The sequence below is a fragment of the Pelophylax lessonae genome (genome assembly GCF_965119305.1).
Source record: "Pelophylax lessonae genome assembly, chromosome: 1".
Lineage (NCBI taxonomy): Eukaryota > Metazoa > Chordata > Amphibia > Anura > Ranidae > Pelophylax > Pelophylax lessonae.
This window is the reverse complement of record NC_138768.1, coordinates 695,445,365-695,460,284: the sequence shown is the minus strand read 5'-3', so window position 1 is coordinate 695,460,284 and position 14,920 is coordinate 695,445,365. Positions and strand designations below refer to the sequence as shown.

The 14,920-nt window shown below is 46.5% G+C and overlaps 1 protein-coding gene across 1 annotated transcript in view; it reads left to right on the top strand.

The window, feature by feature from the left end:
* The window catches only part of HPF1 (histone PARylation factor 1), a gene marked incomplete at its 5' end in the record, with an annotated part of 107,069 nt that overhangs the window by 52,496 nt on the left and 39,653 nt on the right, over window positions 1–14,920 (top strand). The window contains 2 exons of the mRNA XM_082243991.1: window positions 328–426; window positions 525–675. Of these exons, the coding sequence (XP_082100117.1) occupies window positions 328–426; window positions 525–675 (250 nt within the window). The remainder of the gene's footprint in view (window positions 1–327; window positions 427–524; window positions 676–14,920) is intronic.

Sequence of the window (14,920 nt, the reverse complement as noted above, 5' to 3'; positions counted from 1 at the left end):
CAACTGTAGATTCAGGTTGCAACATGACAAATTTGAAAAAAGTGAGGGAGGTCTGAAAACTTTATGAATGCCCAGTATATATGCATTCACATTTTCCTATTGCATAGTTTAATACAGTACTTCCATTTTATGGTTTAAAAGTGTTGCAGCCTGTTGGTTTTTATGCTGTCATTCTAGGCTAGTTCTGAGAACATAATCTGATTTATGTGAGCTTTTCCTAGGTATCACATTTTTGTGTATATTTAAAACCTTCTGCCTTGTGCAGTCTCCTATTGCGTTTAGTTCCATTATGTATGTCAAAGACCTTTGTCCGTTTACATTTTTCAGAGATTCTCCAGAGGAGATGCCCGTTTTTGTTGGCACTAATGAAGCCGTTAAAGGGTACCTCATCACTCCATCTGGAGATAATGTGTTTTCTGCTGTCAAGTAAGTGCCACTCAATGTAGAATTTTTTTGCTTAAGGAGTGATAAGTTGTATGTTTGGATGTTTTTTTAATTTATTATTGATATTCTTTTTCCTGTAGGCTATTTGCAACAAAGAAGTTAAAAGAAGTTTCTGATAAAAAAACAGTTGCCACAATAAAAAGTTTGATAGAGAAACTCACGGCTGCAGCAGTTACATTGGGATATTCACTGGAACAGAAATCTAACTCCATGAAACAGAGAAACAAGAAAGTTAGTACCTGTATTTTTTGTTATATACAGTACATTGATTGTTTATTGTTGCTTATTTCTTCTAACCCCGCCAGCCCTCGTTGGCAATGTAAAATCTGCATATAGTTCACATAAAAAAAACATTTTAATCCCCCCATTGTTTTTGTACAAATAGATTAGGCTGTGTCAAGTTCATGCCAAATATGTCAATCCTCAAAACTGCATGCTTCTGCAAAAAGTTACAGTACCCAGAATTATCAATAGATGACGCATTAAATGCTTTTTAAGGCTCATGAATTTGGAGCTAGCTGTAACTGAGGGACCTTTGGTTGCTGCTCTCACTCCAGGATATGCGACCATACCAATTATGTGTTGCCCAATCATTTCCATGCACGTGTATTTGCTGGGCAACAGGGGTGTTTTTAAATGGGGTGTGTTCCCTGATCCCCTCTTTCTCACCATCCTGACATCAGTTATTGTGATCCTTGGGGGAGTTAGATGATGATTTCATGGCAGGTTTCTCTACTCTGGTAAGATTATGCTTTTAGTGCAGATTGTCCAGTGGGTGATCCGTGTTTGATTGCATAGTCCACTGCTGTCCTGAATGCTCTGATAAAAGGTCGGTACCACAGGAGCATCAACAATGTGTGGGTGAAAAGCAGTATCAAATTTATTGGTAGGCGTAAACCATAGTCATTTGAGTAGGTTAATATCTGCTGTTGTGAGCATGAATATCACACACTGGTCTATATTTTTGGGCAATCTCTTTCCCTTCTAATGGTAGCCCTCTTTGTTCTGCGTTTCCTCGAGCAGAACCCGTAGAGGACGAGAAAGGGACATTGAAGCAAGAAGTTTGGGACCTTTTGTAAGAGGAGGTCCAAAAAAAAGGAAATGTTTTAACAGATGTCAATGTATTAGCAGAGCCTTCTTTACGTCCAGGCCACTTTTTGCGATTCGGCACTGTGCGACTTTAACTGACAATTGCGCGGTCATGCAACGCCGTACCCAAACTAAATTTACGTCCTTTTTTTCCCACAAACAGAGCTTTCTTTTGGTGGTATTTGATCACCTCTGCGCTTTTCATTTTTTGCGATTATTAATAAAAAAAATTTTGAAAAAATATTTTTCTACTTTGACAGTTAAAAAATATCCAATATATTAAAATTTTGTCATATATTTAGGCCAAAATGTATTTAGCTACATGTCTTTGACAAAAAAAAATTCTCAATGAGCGTATTTTTAACCGCTTTAAGACCGGAAGATTTTACCCCATTTCTGACCAGGCCATATTTTGCGATTAGGCACTGCGTTACACGGAAATTGCGCGGTCGTGCGACGATGTACCCAAATTAAATTTATGTCCTTTTTTTCCCCACAAATAGAGCTTTCTTTTGGTGGCATTTGATCACCTGTGCGATTTTTACTTTTTGCGCTATAAACAAAAAGCGACAATTTTGAAAAAATAACTATTTTTCACATTTTTTTTTTTTATATGAAATTCCCCCCCCCCCCCCCCCCCCCAAAAAAAAAATGTAAAAATCAAAATTTTTTAACATGTTAGGCCAATTTTTCTGCTACATATGTTTGGTAAAAAAAATCGCAATAAGCGTATTTTGATTGGTTTGCGCAAAAGTTATCGCAGCTACTAACTACGGGAAATTTATGTCATTTTTATTATTATTTTTTTTTTTTTTTAACTAGTAATGGTGGCGATATGCGATTTGTTTTTTTTTTTTTTTTTTTGTGCGGCGGACAGATCGGACCCCTAACTGACATTTTTGACACTTTTGGGGGTACCAGTGACATTACTACAGTAATCAGTGCTATGAATATGCACTGTTACTGTAAAAATTACACTGGCAGGGAAGGGGTTAACTTTTATTGGTGATCAAGGGGTTAATGTATGCCTGGTGCTTACTGACGTGTGTGGGGGGAGGGGACTGTGTGACACAAGCACAGATCGCAGGTTCAGCTATGCTGAATCCTGTAATCTGTCCCTGCCTGTCACGTAGGAGATCCGCCCGCTTTGTTTACACAAGCGGGCGGATCTCCTCACTCGATCCCTGACGATCGGGGAAGAGCGGCAGTGATAACCGCCTCTCCTCCCCTGGCCCGACTCCTGCTGTGTCTGAATACAGCGGGAGCGAGCCTCCCGCGGCACGCGCGCCTCCCACAAGGCGAGGAGTCCAGCGACGTAGACCTACGTCGCTGGACGATAACGAACCACTTTTCCGCAGTACGCGCCATGTGAGCGGTCGGCAAGTGGTTAATCAGGCGTTATATCGACTAGCCTCTATTCAAATGTTTGGACGATTGATCCTGCAGTGACGGGAAAAACATTGAGACTCTGTAGTCAATCCGCATGTCCATCTGTAAACTGAGTCATTAACTTTTATGATTTTTTTTTTTTTCCTTCCATGAAAGCCCAAACTCTTTGATATTTTGTAACATTGTCATCAAGTATCTTATATCCCGGAGTTCCTCTTTAGACAGATCAGAACGAACCAAGTTCAGTTTTTTCTCAAGACCTCAATAATAAAAAGAATGAGGTAAAGCTGCACTTTTCTCTTTCGTTCATTAATGGACACAGCTCCTGAGAATCTTGACCAGTGGGTTATGCTTCCCCCTACAGGAGTAGGAAAATAGGCATAAAAGATTTAACGCCGCTTATGGGTCGTCCCAGGAGGTATACCTCCCCCGGATAGGCGTGGAGGGGACTAGATGACCCACAGGGACCAACAGACCGCCCTAACAGAAAGAGGGGGAACCCAGTGGTCTGACCATGCCAGGGAGGGGGCCGCGTCCACCCCAAAACCCTCCAGGGTGGAGAGGGAGGACCGCTACTCACTATACCAGGAACCAGGCTGGCGCCGCTCCAGACAGAACCTTCTCGCCATCGAAATAGGGGGGCTGTTGGCCTTGCCAAGATCCCAGTTGTATGCGACCGCGCAAGGCGTTAACTCGCAGGCCAGCCTGTTCTGTGGGGCTATGTCGCGGCCAACCTAGGGCGTAGATGTGTGCGCGCTCGCTGGCTAGACTGGGGTGATCACTGGATCTAGATTATCCAGCCCGTCGCCCAGTCCAGCACAGGGACAAAAAAAGAGAAGAAAAAAATAAATTAAAAAAAAGCGATCTAAAAAAAAAAAAAAATTGCCAGGACCACAGATCCCTGCAAGGGTTCAGTTTGAACATCAGTTTGTTTCTGCCTAGAGAAGGAGTACAACCTAGGTTTCCTGCTGGGACTCTGGTTTCAGTTTTTTATTTATTTTAAGAATATTTTACTTTTATTGGTCTTCAGGGAAGAATTTTCCTGGTGATCTGCAAGCAACGATGCTGGCTGGGGCTTCACACTGGATAATCTAGATCCTTATAGTCCCCCCAGTCCGGCCTACGAGCGTGAGCAGGTGAAAGTTCCGACCTAGGTCTAGCCAGGACGGTCCCCCTTTTCAGGAGGGGGACGAGCCTGCGAGCGGATGCCTCGCCGGGACAGGATGACCTGGAACGCCCTGAGTCGCAGCATACCCCTTGGCTGGCAGCACCCCCACTTTGGGTGGGAGGCAGTCTGCCCGGAGGGGAGCCCACCTGGTCCATGGTATGGTGAGTAAATGTACCCCCTTTGCCCCTGCTGGCCTTGGACGGATGTGTGTCCTCTCCTGGGGATAATGGGATTTGTGCCTCCTGAAAGATCCCCCTGGCCTGCCCGGTCTGTGTGTCCTCCCCTGTCTCTGCGGTAGCTGTGTGTCTGGAGTGCCCTGGCACTCTGGGGGGGGGTGACATGGTGGTACCTTGGCCCTTCATGTGTCGGTCCCTAGCCGCATGGTTCGTCGTGGGCTTCGCCATCTTGAGTGTGGGCAGTGTGATTTTTTTTTTTTTTTTTCCCCCATAGACTTGTATGGGGCAGCCATTTTCCCTGTATCTTCCTATTGTTTTGTATGGGCATCCATCTTTGTGTAGCCCTGGTGCTATACTCAGCAGTGTAACCTTATTCAGACGACATCACTTCCTATGCAGTCTGCTGCTGAGCTGAGGTCACTTCCTGCCTTTCTCTCCATGCTGCTGAAGGATTCAGGAGCACGATTTGTCTGAGGTGGGTACAGTACTTGGGGTCCCTGCAGGCATACCCTTGCACTTTCTGCTGCCAGTTTGGTTTAAAGGGGTTCCCTGCAGACCGCAGTGATCGCTGGTGGATACCGCAATCTGCGCTTTTCAATTTTTTTTAAAATTGCAGTATGGAGTCCCAAACTGTGCAATCACCCTCAGACCCACTCTGTGCGACTCCCGGACAGTCCGGATCACAGTCGCTGGCCGCGATTTCAGCAGCCCTGGAAAGCCTGGCGACTAAAGTGGATTTAGTCATGACAAAGGTTGATAGCCTTCTTCTAAGAAGGCGTCCTCTGATTCAGAGGCTGATGGGGTCGCCCCGGACGCCCCCCTACCTGAGGGGTTGCTGTCCTCGCAGTCAGATGGTGAAGAGGACCTGTTTTCAGTTGCAGCGCAGGAACGCGCCTTAGTGGAAGCCCTGATTATTTCAGTGCGGGATACTTTAAAATTGGCGGCTGAGTCCACGCCAGCAGGGACGCGGGTGGCTTTTGGCTCTCAGAAGTCTCCAAAAGCTGACAGGGTTTTCTCTTGTCCCAACACCTTCCACGATATTGTGAATGCCCAATGGCGGCGCGTTAAGCACGTATTGGTGGTGCCTAAATGCTTTGAACACCGGTACCCTTTTGCTGAAGAGGTCTCCAACCGTTGGACGATGCCACCTAAAGTGGACCATCCTGTTTTCAGATTAAACAAATCCTCCCTTGTGCCTGTGGAGGATTCCCTAGTTTTAACGGATCCAGTGGACAGGCGCAGGGCTGTGGAGTCGGTAGATAAATGTTCTGACTCAGACTCCTCCGTTTTTTGTACTTCCGACTCCTCTGTATTAATATGTATTAATCTTTCGACACTGACTTGGGTGGGTGGCATTGTAGTAACTATTCTGGCCACATCATTAACGATCTCTGGATAAACAAGGATGGCTTCTTCAACTAACAAGATTTCTTTTTCCAGCAAAAGACTCTCTCTTTTCATCATTGAAGATGCAATGCCCTCAGCTATTAACCCTCCATTTTTGTTCAGGCGATATAACAGGCTCTTCATTCCAAGAGGAATTTACCCAGGGTTAGATCATCACATTGCAACCTCTTGGTGACAGTGAAGGGATGAGAAAGAAGGTTCTCCAGCTCTTTTGTTTGTGTCCACTGGCTTTCAGTTAATGCAAGATTTTCATTGTCCATTTCTTCTATGAAGTCTAAGTTCAAGCAAACGCTTCACCGTTAAATAAGTGCTTCCCCAGCAAGTTGTTTGATCCAAAATGGCTCCTTTTCCTGCACTTCTTTTCAAAATTGCATTGGTTTTCGGGGCCCTGGCTGCAACAGTTACTTGCCGTAATTTGCCAATTAGTGTAGCTGCATGGCAATCTTTTAATCCATCTCTTATGGCAAGTTGCAGTGTATGAACAGCACATCGCATATGATGAATAGTAGCAAGCTTCAATGCTTCTTCAACAAAGTTGTCTAAAAAAATGTCAGCATTCTCTTCAGTTTCTAAACTTTCTCCAATACTTGCAGAGCTGTCTTCCTCTAACTCTTTTCTTTCTTTGATTTTTATTGCGGAAAAGTCAAGTACAAAATACAACAAACATGGTAAAACGATCAGGCTAGACATGGTCCTGAATACCATACATATAAAATTGAGGAGTACGAACATTCGAGGGGGGGCATATCCATAAACCGACTGTGTTGAGGTCAAAGAGGGTAGTCCAAAGATCCACCCCCAACACGCTATGGTAGCTGAAACAGGATGCAGAGGGTCGAGTCCCCATATAGAGGGATGCAAAGCCCAAGAATAAACCACAGGCAATATACAATGATGTAAGGCGGTGGGTATCTCCAGGAGGGGGAAGTATGAGGGGACACCATGCCCCCGATGGGTGGTGAGACATATGGGTCCAGCACATTCCCCTTCCAGAGAAAGCCCCCAAGAGTGGTAGGGTGGCAAAGAAGGGTGGGGGGGGGGGGGGAGTAAGGTAGGATAGACTGGAAGGGGGTAGAAGGGAATAAGAGCATAGGAGGATCAAGAGGTTATCTGAAATAAGGAGAGAAAAGAGGAAAAAGAAAGAGGGTCTGGTGGCCAGATCAAATGGAAACCTGTACATATTTAGCCTAGGGTTCCCAGATGGTCTCAAATTTAACCACATTATTATTGATAATACCAGATATTTTTTCCTGTGACATGATCCAGGAGATCTTAAGTTTTGTTTCCCTGATGGACACCCTGGGTGATTTCCATGCTCTGGCTATGGTGAGTTTGGCTCCCAGGAGCATAACATGGAGGAGTTTCTGAGCAGGTTTAGAGAGTTTAGGGACCTTGACGTTGAGAAGTGCAATTTGTGAGGACTGAGCGATGGGGTGATCAAGTACTTTACAAATGATCTGGAATAATTTATTCCAGAATAGCCTAATCTTGGGGCAGGCCCACCAAGTGTGCAAGTGGTCTCCAGATGAACCGCAGCCCCTAAAGGACTGTGGAGAGGCGGTTGGAATCATGGCCGCAATGCGGGTAGGGACCAGGTACTATCTGGTGAGCAATTAACATTAGCTTCGATGAGAGAAACATTCAGTATACCTGTAAAGGAGCGTTGAAGGCGAAAACCCCAGTCGTCCAGATCCCACTCCATTTCCAGGTCCCTCTCCCAGGCTAGCGCATATGCAGGTTTGACATCGCTGTTTGATAGTATTGAATAAATGAGGGAAATCCCTCCCCTTGGGTCCCAGGCTTCCGAGCACCAGCGTTCATAAAGAGTGATTTGTGGAGGGTCAGGTTTATCGTCCCATATGGAGTGGAGGAAATGTGATATCTGGGAGTGGCGATGTCTCTCAGTGAGGGGCATTTTGAGGAAATTGACACAGTGTAGGAAAGAAAGGGGCCCCATGGAGTTAAAGAAGTGTCCAATGCGAAATAGGCCCTTGTTAAGCCACCAATGGATGGCTTTGATATTTAGTCCAGGGGGAAATAGGGGGTTGTTAAAAACTTCCTCTAACTCTAATCTTTTTGTTACCTTCTTCATCTGCGTTCATCTTCTCAATAGTGCTCAACATGTTAGAAGCGTTATCTGTCGCAACACATAAAATCTGTTCCTTTGTAATTTCAAAATCTTCTAGAGCACCCTCCACTAACTTCTGAAGGTAATCACTGGTGTGATGTGCCTGAGTGTCCTTTAATCCGAGGGTCCGTGTTATTGTTTTGTTATATTCATCCACAAATCTAACATTAATAGCAAAATAATTGACTCTGTTACGTGTGCATGCATCCATTTTAAGGAAGACAAAACGTCCTTTCAGAATTTTCTGTAGTTCTTCCTTTTTAAATTTGGCCTCCTCAATTATAAGTTTCCTTATACTAAGTCATTAATTATAACTTTTTGTGAATTTGGACATTTAAACTTGCTTTTTTTTTCAATTCCAATCTAAATTAAATAGGAGTAGGAGTCTGAGTCGGTGCATTGTTTGCCGACTCCGGCTCCAGGTACCCAAAATTTCCTCCGACTCTTCGACTCCGACTCCACAGCCCTGGACAGGCGGGTGGAATCCCTTTTCTGCCATGTTCATGTGCTGGCAGATTCCATTTTGAAACCGGTTTTTGTGTCTGTGTTTTTGTCACAGACTGTGACGGCATGGATTAGGGATTTGCGGGAGTCCTTGGACCCCGAGACTGGAACAGCTGGAACTGTTGGACCAGGTGATCCAGGCTCTGGTGTTCCTGTGTGATGCGTCTATGGATGCGGCTCCCCTGGTGGCCAGGGTCTCGGGCGTGGGCTTTGTTTAAAGATGCATGGTTTGGTTGAAGAGCTGGTCGGCTGACCAAACTTCTAATAAAGCCTTAGCTGATCTCCCTTTTCTGGGAGACTGGTTGTTTGACGTCCCATTGGATGAGTTAATCAAGGGCCTGACTGGCGGGAAGAGTACTCTTCGTCCTCAATCCTCCGAGGGTAAGACTCCCTGTACTAAGCGGGGTCCCTCCTTTTCTGCCCATAACCCTTTTTTTTTTTTTTTTTTTTTTTTTTTTTGTGCCTTCGGCGCGCAAGAAAAAGGTAAGCCGTTCAGAACTTCTGGAGGAGCTAAGAAGCCCTGGGGCAAGCCCAAGGTTGGCAAGTCCGGTGTGGCAAGTCCTCTTCAGCATGAAGGGATGCCCTCTCCCATGTCAGGGGTGGGGATGTCTGCGCTTCTTTCAGGAACCCTTGACTTCCTTCATTCATGACGATTGGGTTCGCAAACTGATTTGCTCCGGGTACAAGGTCGAATTCTGATCCCGGCCACGGGACAGGTTCTTTCAGTCGAATTTCCACCTGTCTCCGGAGCGTTTGAAGGATCTGCAGGAGGCTGTGCGAGATCTCTTGGCTCAAGGGGTGATTGTGTTGGTTTCTCCGCAAGAATTCGGGTGGACGATCAATGTCACCAAATCTGCCCTGACTCCGTCCCTGCGGGTCACTTATCTGGAACTGATCCTCGACTCTGCTCTGGCGAGGGTCTTCCTTCCCTTTTGGACAAGCTTCAGAAATTGCAAAGGGCGTTCTGGTTGCTGATCAAAGCCAATCAGTACTTGGTTGCAGGCTTGCATGAAGGCCCTGGGTCTGATGGTCTCGACCTTCGAAGCAGTCTCGTTTGCTCAGGCTCATACAGGACAGTTGCAGAAAGAGATTCTGTCAAAATGGAACAGAGATCCTCGGTTATTGGACCAGAAGATTCGGTTGAGCCATCTCACGAAGTCGGCTCTCTTGGTGGCTCCAATCACCTGTCCTGTGCCAGGGCAAGTCCTTCCTGCTAGTGTTTTGGACAGTGTTTTGGACAGTGGTCACCACGCTCTGGTGGCTCCTTAGAGCCAGTATCGGCTGATTTTATGCCTTCCCTCCGCTCGTACTCTTACCGAGGTTTCTTCGCCGGGTGGCAATGGAAGGCATTCCATTCGTTCTGGTGGCACCAGACTGGCCTCGGCGGTCTTGGTACGCAGAGCTGGTAAAAATGGTCGTGGATCCTCCATGGCGTCTTCCTCTGCGGGAAGATCTACTATCTCAAGGACCGATCTTCCATCCTGCTTTACAGTCGCTGGCTTTAACGGCTTAGCTTTTGAAAGCAAGGTGTTAAAAAGGATAGAGGTCTCTCTGACTTGGGGATTCCAACTGTTTTTTGAAGGCTAGGAAGTCCACTTCCAGGAAGATCTATCATCGTACGTGGAAATCGTACATTTTATGGTGTTAATCGCTGCAGCTACACCCTCACTTGTTTTCTATAGCTAGGGTTTTGGCCTTTTTACAAAAAGGGGTTGAGCAGCGCTTCGCGTTGGGAACTATCAAGGGCCAGGTGTCGGCCTTGGCTATTTACTTCCAATGTCCATTGGCTGCTAATTGCTTGATTAGCACTATCATCCATGGGGTGTGTCATCTGGCTCCTCCGTGGAGATCCCCGTTACCACCGTGGGATCCCAATCTGGTTTTCTGTTCTTCAAAAGCCTCCCTTTGAGAATATTAGGGAGATTTCTCTGCTTTCCTTGTCACAGGTTGCTTTCCTAGTGGCTATCACTTCTGCTCTGAGTCTGAGTTGGCGGCGCTATCCTGTTCACCTTATTTGGTGGTTCACAGGGGATAAAGTGGTCCTCTGGCCCAAACCGTCTTTTCTCCCTAAGGTGGTGTCGGATTTTCATCTTAATGAAGACTTAGTGTTGCCTTCCTTATGTCCTAAGCCTAAACATCCCAAGGAAATTGCCTTGCACTCTCTGGATGTGATTCAGGCGATAAGGGTTTGTTTTGAGGTTACTGAATCCTGTAGAAAATCGGACTCTTTGTCCTTACGGACGGTCATCGCAAAGCTTTGGCTGCGCCTGCTGCGACCATTTCTAATGGATCAGGCAGACTGTTGTTCAGGCTTATTCACTCAAGGGTCTGGTTCTTCCTTTCCCTGTGAAAGCTCATTCTACTAGAGCGCTGAATGCTTCTTGGGCTTTTCGCCATCAGACCTCGGTTGTACAAGTTTGTAAAGCAGCGACTTTAAGCGTCATTTGTGCACACCTTTTACCAAATTTTTCAAGGTTCATTTTTCTCTCTTCGCCTTCCAGGACAGCCCAACATGAGAGATGATAGGCTCCTCCTACCGGAAACGCGATCAATTTACAATTGTTAAAAGGCCCCACCCTTCCCTTGCCCCTCAGTTTAGATTGTGTTTCTTCCTACAGCGAAAACGTTTGTTGTTTTCACTGACCTGAAGCCTTTGAAGTCTGACGGCCCCCCTGTGAGCCAGGTTCAGTAAATTGCCGTTGAGAGCTGAGCTCTACCTGCCGCCTCCTCAGGCTTCTCACAGGTCGCCCCCATGTATACAAGCCGTCGGTCGCCTGGGGTGCCCCTCTAGGCATGTCTCCGGCACCAGCAGCTCTCCTCCACAGAAGGCTTTTTTGAAAAGCCCGCCAATCGGGCGACTCAAGCCTCATCTTGGAACCGGAACTTCCGGCGCAACGTCAGGAGACGCCGTACCTGCTTACTAGCGGGAAAGCAGACTCCCAGGCTACAGGAGCCCGGACAGCTGCTGGGGAAATGAAGCCCTCCACAACCCACCTTCCGGAGAAGAATGGGAGGCCGGTCCAGGTGTCGGCATCCAAACCCAGGTCGGAACCGGGTAAGTGCTGGAACATATCCTTGCATGTTATTTAAAGACTGCTGGTGCTGACAAAAATATGCCTGGAAAAGTCCCGTTTCCCTGACCTTAGTCGGACTTACTTTGTGTCCTTTCTATGGTCCATGTATGTAATTATGGAAGAGTGATACCTGGTTATTTCTGTTTGTATCCTGTCTTCCAGAGTCCCAGAGCGGTTCGCAAGAGACCTCTACTACCACCCCAGCACTATCAGCAGGCTCTGTTACCTCAAAGAAGTCTTGTAATTGTGGGGATAGATTATCCAGTTCCCACTCCAAGCCCTTCTGCTATAAGTGCATCTATAAATTAGCAGGTAAAGAGTTCTTGAAGTCTGTATAGGAAGAAATGCTGACTACGATTCAGTCAGTACGTTCTTCATTAGGAACCCCCCAAACCTTAGAGCCCAGTGAACCTGCATTAGTGGAGGGTACCTCCTCCCAGGAAAGCTCACTGTCCAGGGCTGGACCTTCCGGGTTCTTACCCATATCCCAAAACCTCCCCTCAACACAGCCTAGAGAGGAAAGAGTAGAGGTAAACCGCTCGGACTCCCAAACCAGTTCAGATGGTGAAGGAGACAGGGACTCAGAGGAACCAGACAAAATAGAACCAACTAGGAATTTATTTGGTTTGGAAAATATGCAGGGACGCCTTCAGGCCATTTATGCCTCTAAAGAGATACCTGAGATTCCAAAAGAAACCTCAGCCCAGAATAGACTCTATAAAGGTCTAGGAAAGAGTCCCTCTTGAGTTTTACCTATCCACCAATCCCTAAAGGGTTTAATCCTTCAGCAGTGGCAGCTGCCAGAAAATAGGCTGGCCAAGTCAGGATCCTGGAAAAGGAGATTTCCATTTAAGGAAGAAGAAATGGAAAGATTTCTAAAGTCCTAAATTAGATGCCCCTCTGTCTCAGGTGACAAAAAGGTCAGACCTCTCCTTCGTGGATACAGGCAGCATAAAGGATGTCATGAACCGTAAGGCAGAGTCCTTACTGAGGAAGGCCTGGGATGCCAATCCTGTGTGGCAAGGAACGCTTTCTTTTGGGCAGACAGACTGAACAAACAGTTGCCTCAGCTCAAAGCCCAAGACCTACAGGATTCCCTGTCAGTAATAAGTAAGGCAGTTGCCTACCTGGCAGATGCGGCAGTTGAATCTGTAGCCTCCGCCAAGGCAGGGGCTCTCCTGAATTCCACCAGAAGAGCCATCTGGCTGAAAGAATGGGATGGTGACTTTACCTCAAAGACAAAACTCTGTGGACTGCCTTTTGAAGGGTCCTTACTCTTTGGGTCTGGTTTAGATGATGTTCTAACCAGGTCCTCGGAAAAAGGGAAAAAATTCCCTACAAAACCCAAAAAAGAGGGAGGTAGAACATTTTTTTCGTGGCCCCTGCAAACAAAGACAACAGAGAAACAAAAGAGAGCCAGCAAAAAGATGGGGGGGTCGGAAAGGGAAGACGAAGAAACAGTTTGCTCTTCCCTTCCTCCTCGGGCGCAAGGAATAACAAATGACACCAAGGTCAAAGTGGGGGGCAGACTCACTCAATTCCTATCCCAGTGGGAAAAGATTGCAGTCTCCCTTTATATTCATTCCCTCATAAAAGAAGGGTATCGCCTACTATTTGCCTCGATACCCCCTGTAACAATAACCCTTACCCATCTCCCCAAAAAAAAATTAGAAAAAGGAGGCCCTACTACAAGGAATTCAAAAACTGGCAGAGCAGTTAGTGATAATTCCGGTCCCAGAAGATTAATTCTTCCAAGGGTTTTACTCCTATGTGTTTGTGGTCCCAAAACCCTCAGAAAAAGCATCGCCTTATAATAAATTTAAAAAACCTGAACAAGTTTTTTACTTTACAAAAAGTTTTCAATGGAAACCATCTATTCAGTGCGAAAGAATCTACTGAAAGATGCTTTCATAACTATGCTAGACCTCAGAGATGCATATCTACATGTTCCTATTCATCAGGAACATCAGCCCTTCCTGAGATTTGCCATAGTTTCAAAAGAGGGGACGACTCATTGGCAGTTCAGAGCACTTCCTTTTGGACTGGCGGCCAGCCCAAGAATTTTCACAAAAACCTTGGCAGAGGCAGTAGTCCATCTACAACTTCAAGGGATAGCACTGATCCCAAGGGATAGCACTGATCCCATATCTGGACGACCTACTGATTTTCGGCAAATCAGCAGTTCACGTGAATTTGGACACCCAACAGGTGATAAGTTCCCTACAAAAATTAGGATGGCTAATCAACCTGAAGAAATCGTCCCTGGAACCAACCCAGATACAGACCTTCCTGGGTTTCCAGGTGGACTCAAGGTCTCAGACTCTTTCTACCGATAGAGAAGAGGGAGAAAATAGTCTCTTCAGTAATAGCCTTCAAGGATACTCCCTCCTGTTCCAGGAGAGAGATCCTAAGAGTCCTGGGACTTATGTCTGCCAGCATTCCAGCGGTTGTTTGGGCGCAACTCCACGCAAGAGCTTCTATTCTTCCATCTGTCCTCTTGGGACAAGAAGATAGAATCCCTAGACGAGTCAGTCAGTCTCACTCATCAGGTTCAGGTATCCCTGGAGTGGTGGACAAACAATTTGGGAGAAGGCAGACCCTGGGGGTCAGTGGAACCCTATAAAGGTTACCACAGATGCCAGCACGAAAGGTTGGGGAGCTCACCTGGAGGGAGTTCAAGGGGTCTGGGACAGAAAAACAGCACAGGCCTCGTCCAACTTCAGGGAGTTGAAGGCAGTGGGGGAAGCCCTAAAAGCGTTCGAAAATTCCATCTTAAACAGAAGTTCTGGTCCTGTCAGACAATACCACAACTGTCGTCTATCTAAATCGACAAGGAGGGACCAGGTCAAGGCCCCTCTTAGCACTGACCAAAGAAATCCTGGGGTGGGCAGAAGCAAGGATAATCTCCCTTGTGGTCATTTACATCAAGGGAGAGAACAACGCGCAAGCAGATTTCCTCAGTCGCCACCTCCTAAAGGAAGGAGAATGGGAGCTAAATCCCAAAACCTTCCAGTCAGTGATACAAAAGTTTGAATATCTGGAGATAGACATGTTTGCCTCCACTCAGAACAGAAAGGTAGAGAGGTTCTTCTCCCTTACACGGACCAGGGGGATGGCAGGGTTGGACGCGGTTGCCCAGCTCTGGCAGTTCAACCTGGCCTATGCCTCTTCCCCCCCCCCCCCGACCCTAATTCCCAGAGTCCTACAGAAATTAAGTCAGTCTCAGAACTTACAACTGATCCTAATTGCCCCTTGGTGGCCGAGAAGACCTTGGTTTGCAACCTTGAAAGCCATGTCAGTAGCCTCCCCATGGCAACTCCAAATCTCCCCAGACCTGCTGTCTCAGAGACTGGTTCTGTGCCCAGACCCAGGATTCTACCATCTGATAGCTTGGTTACTGAGCGCCAACTCTTAATTTCAAAGGGCTGCTTAGAAAGAGTAGTGGATACACTCTTGCTGAGCAGGAAGCTAGTTACTAGAAATATTTATAAAGAAATTTGGAAAAAGTTTTTTGTACCTGGCGTAGGCAAAAGGATTTTGC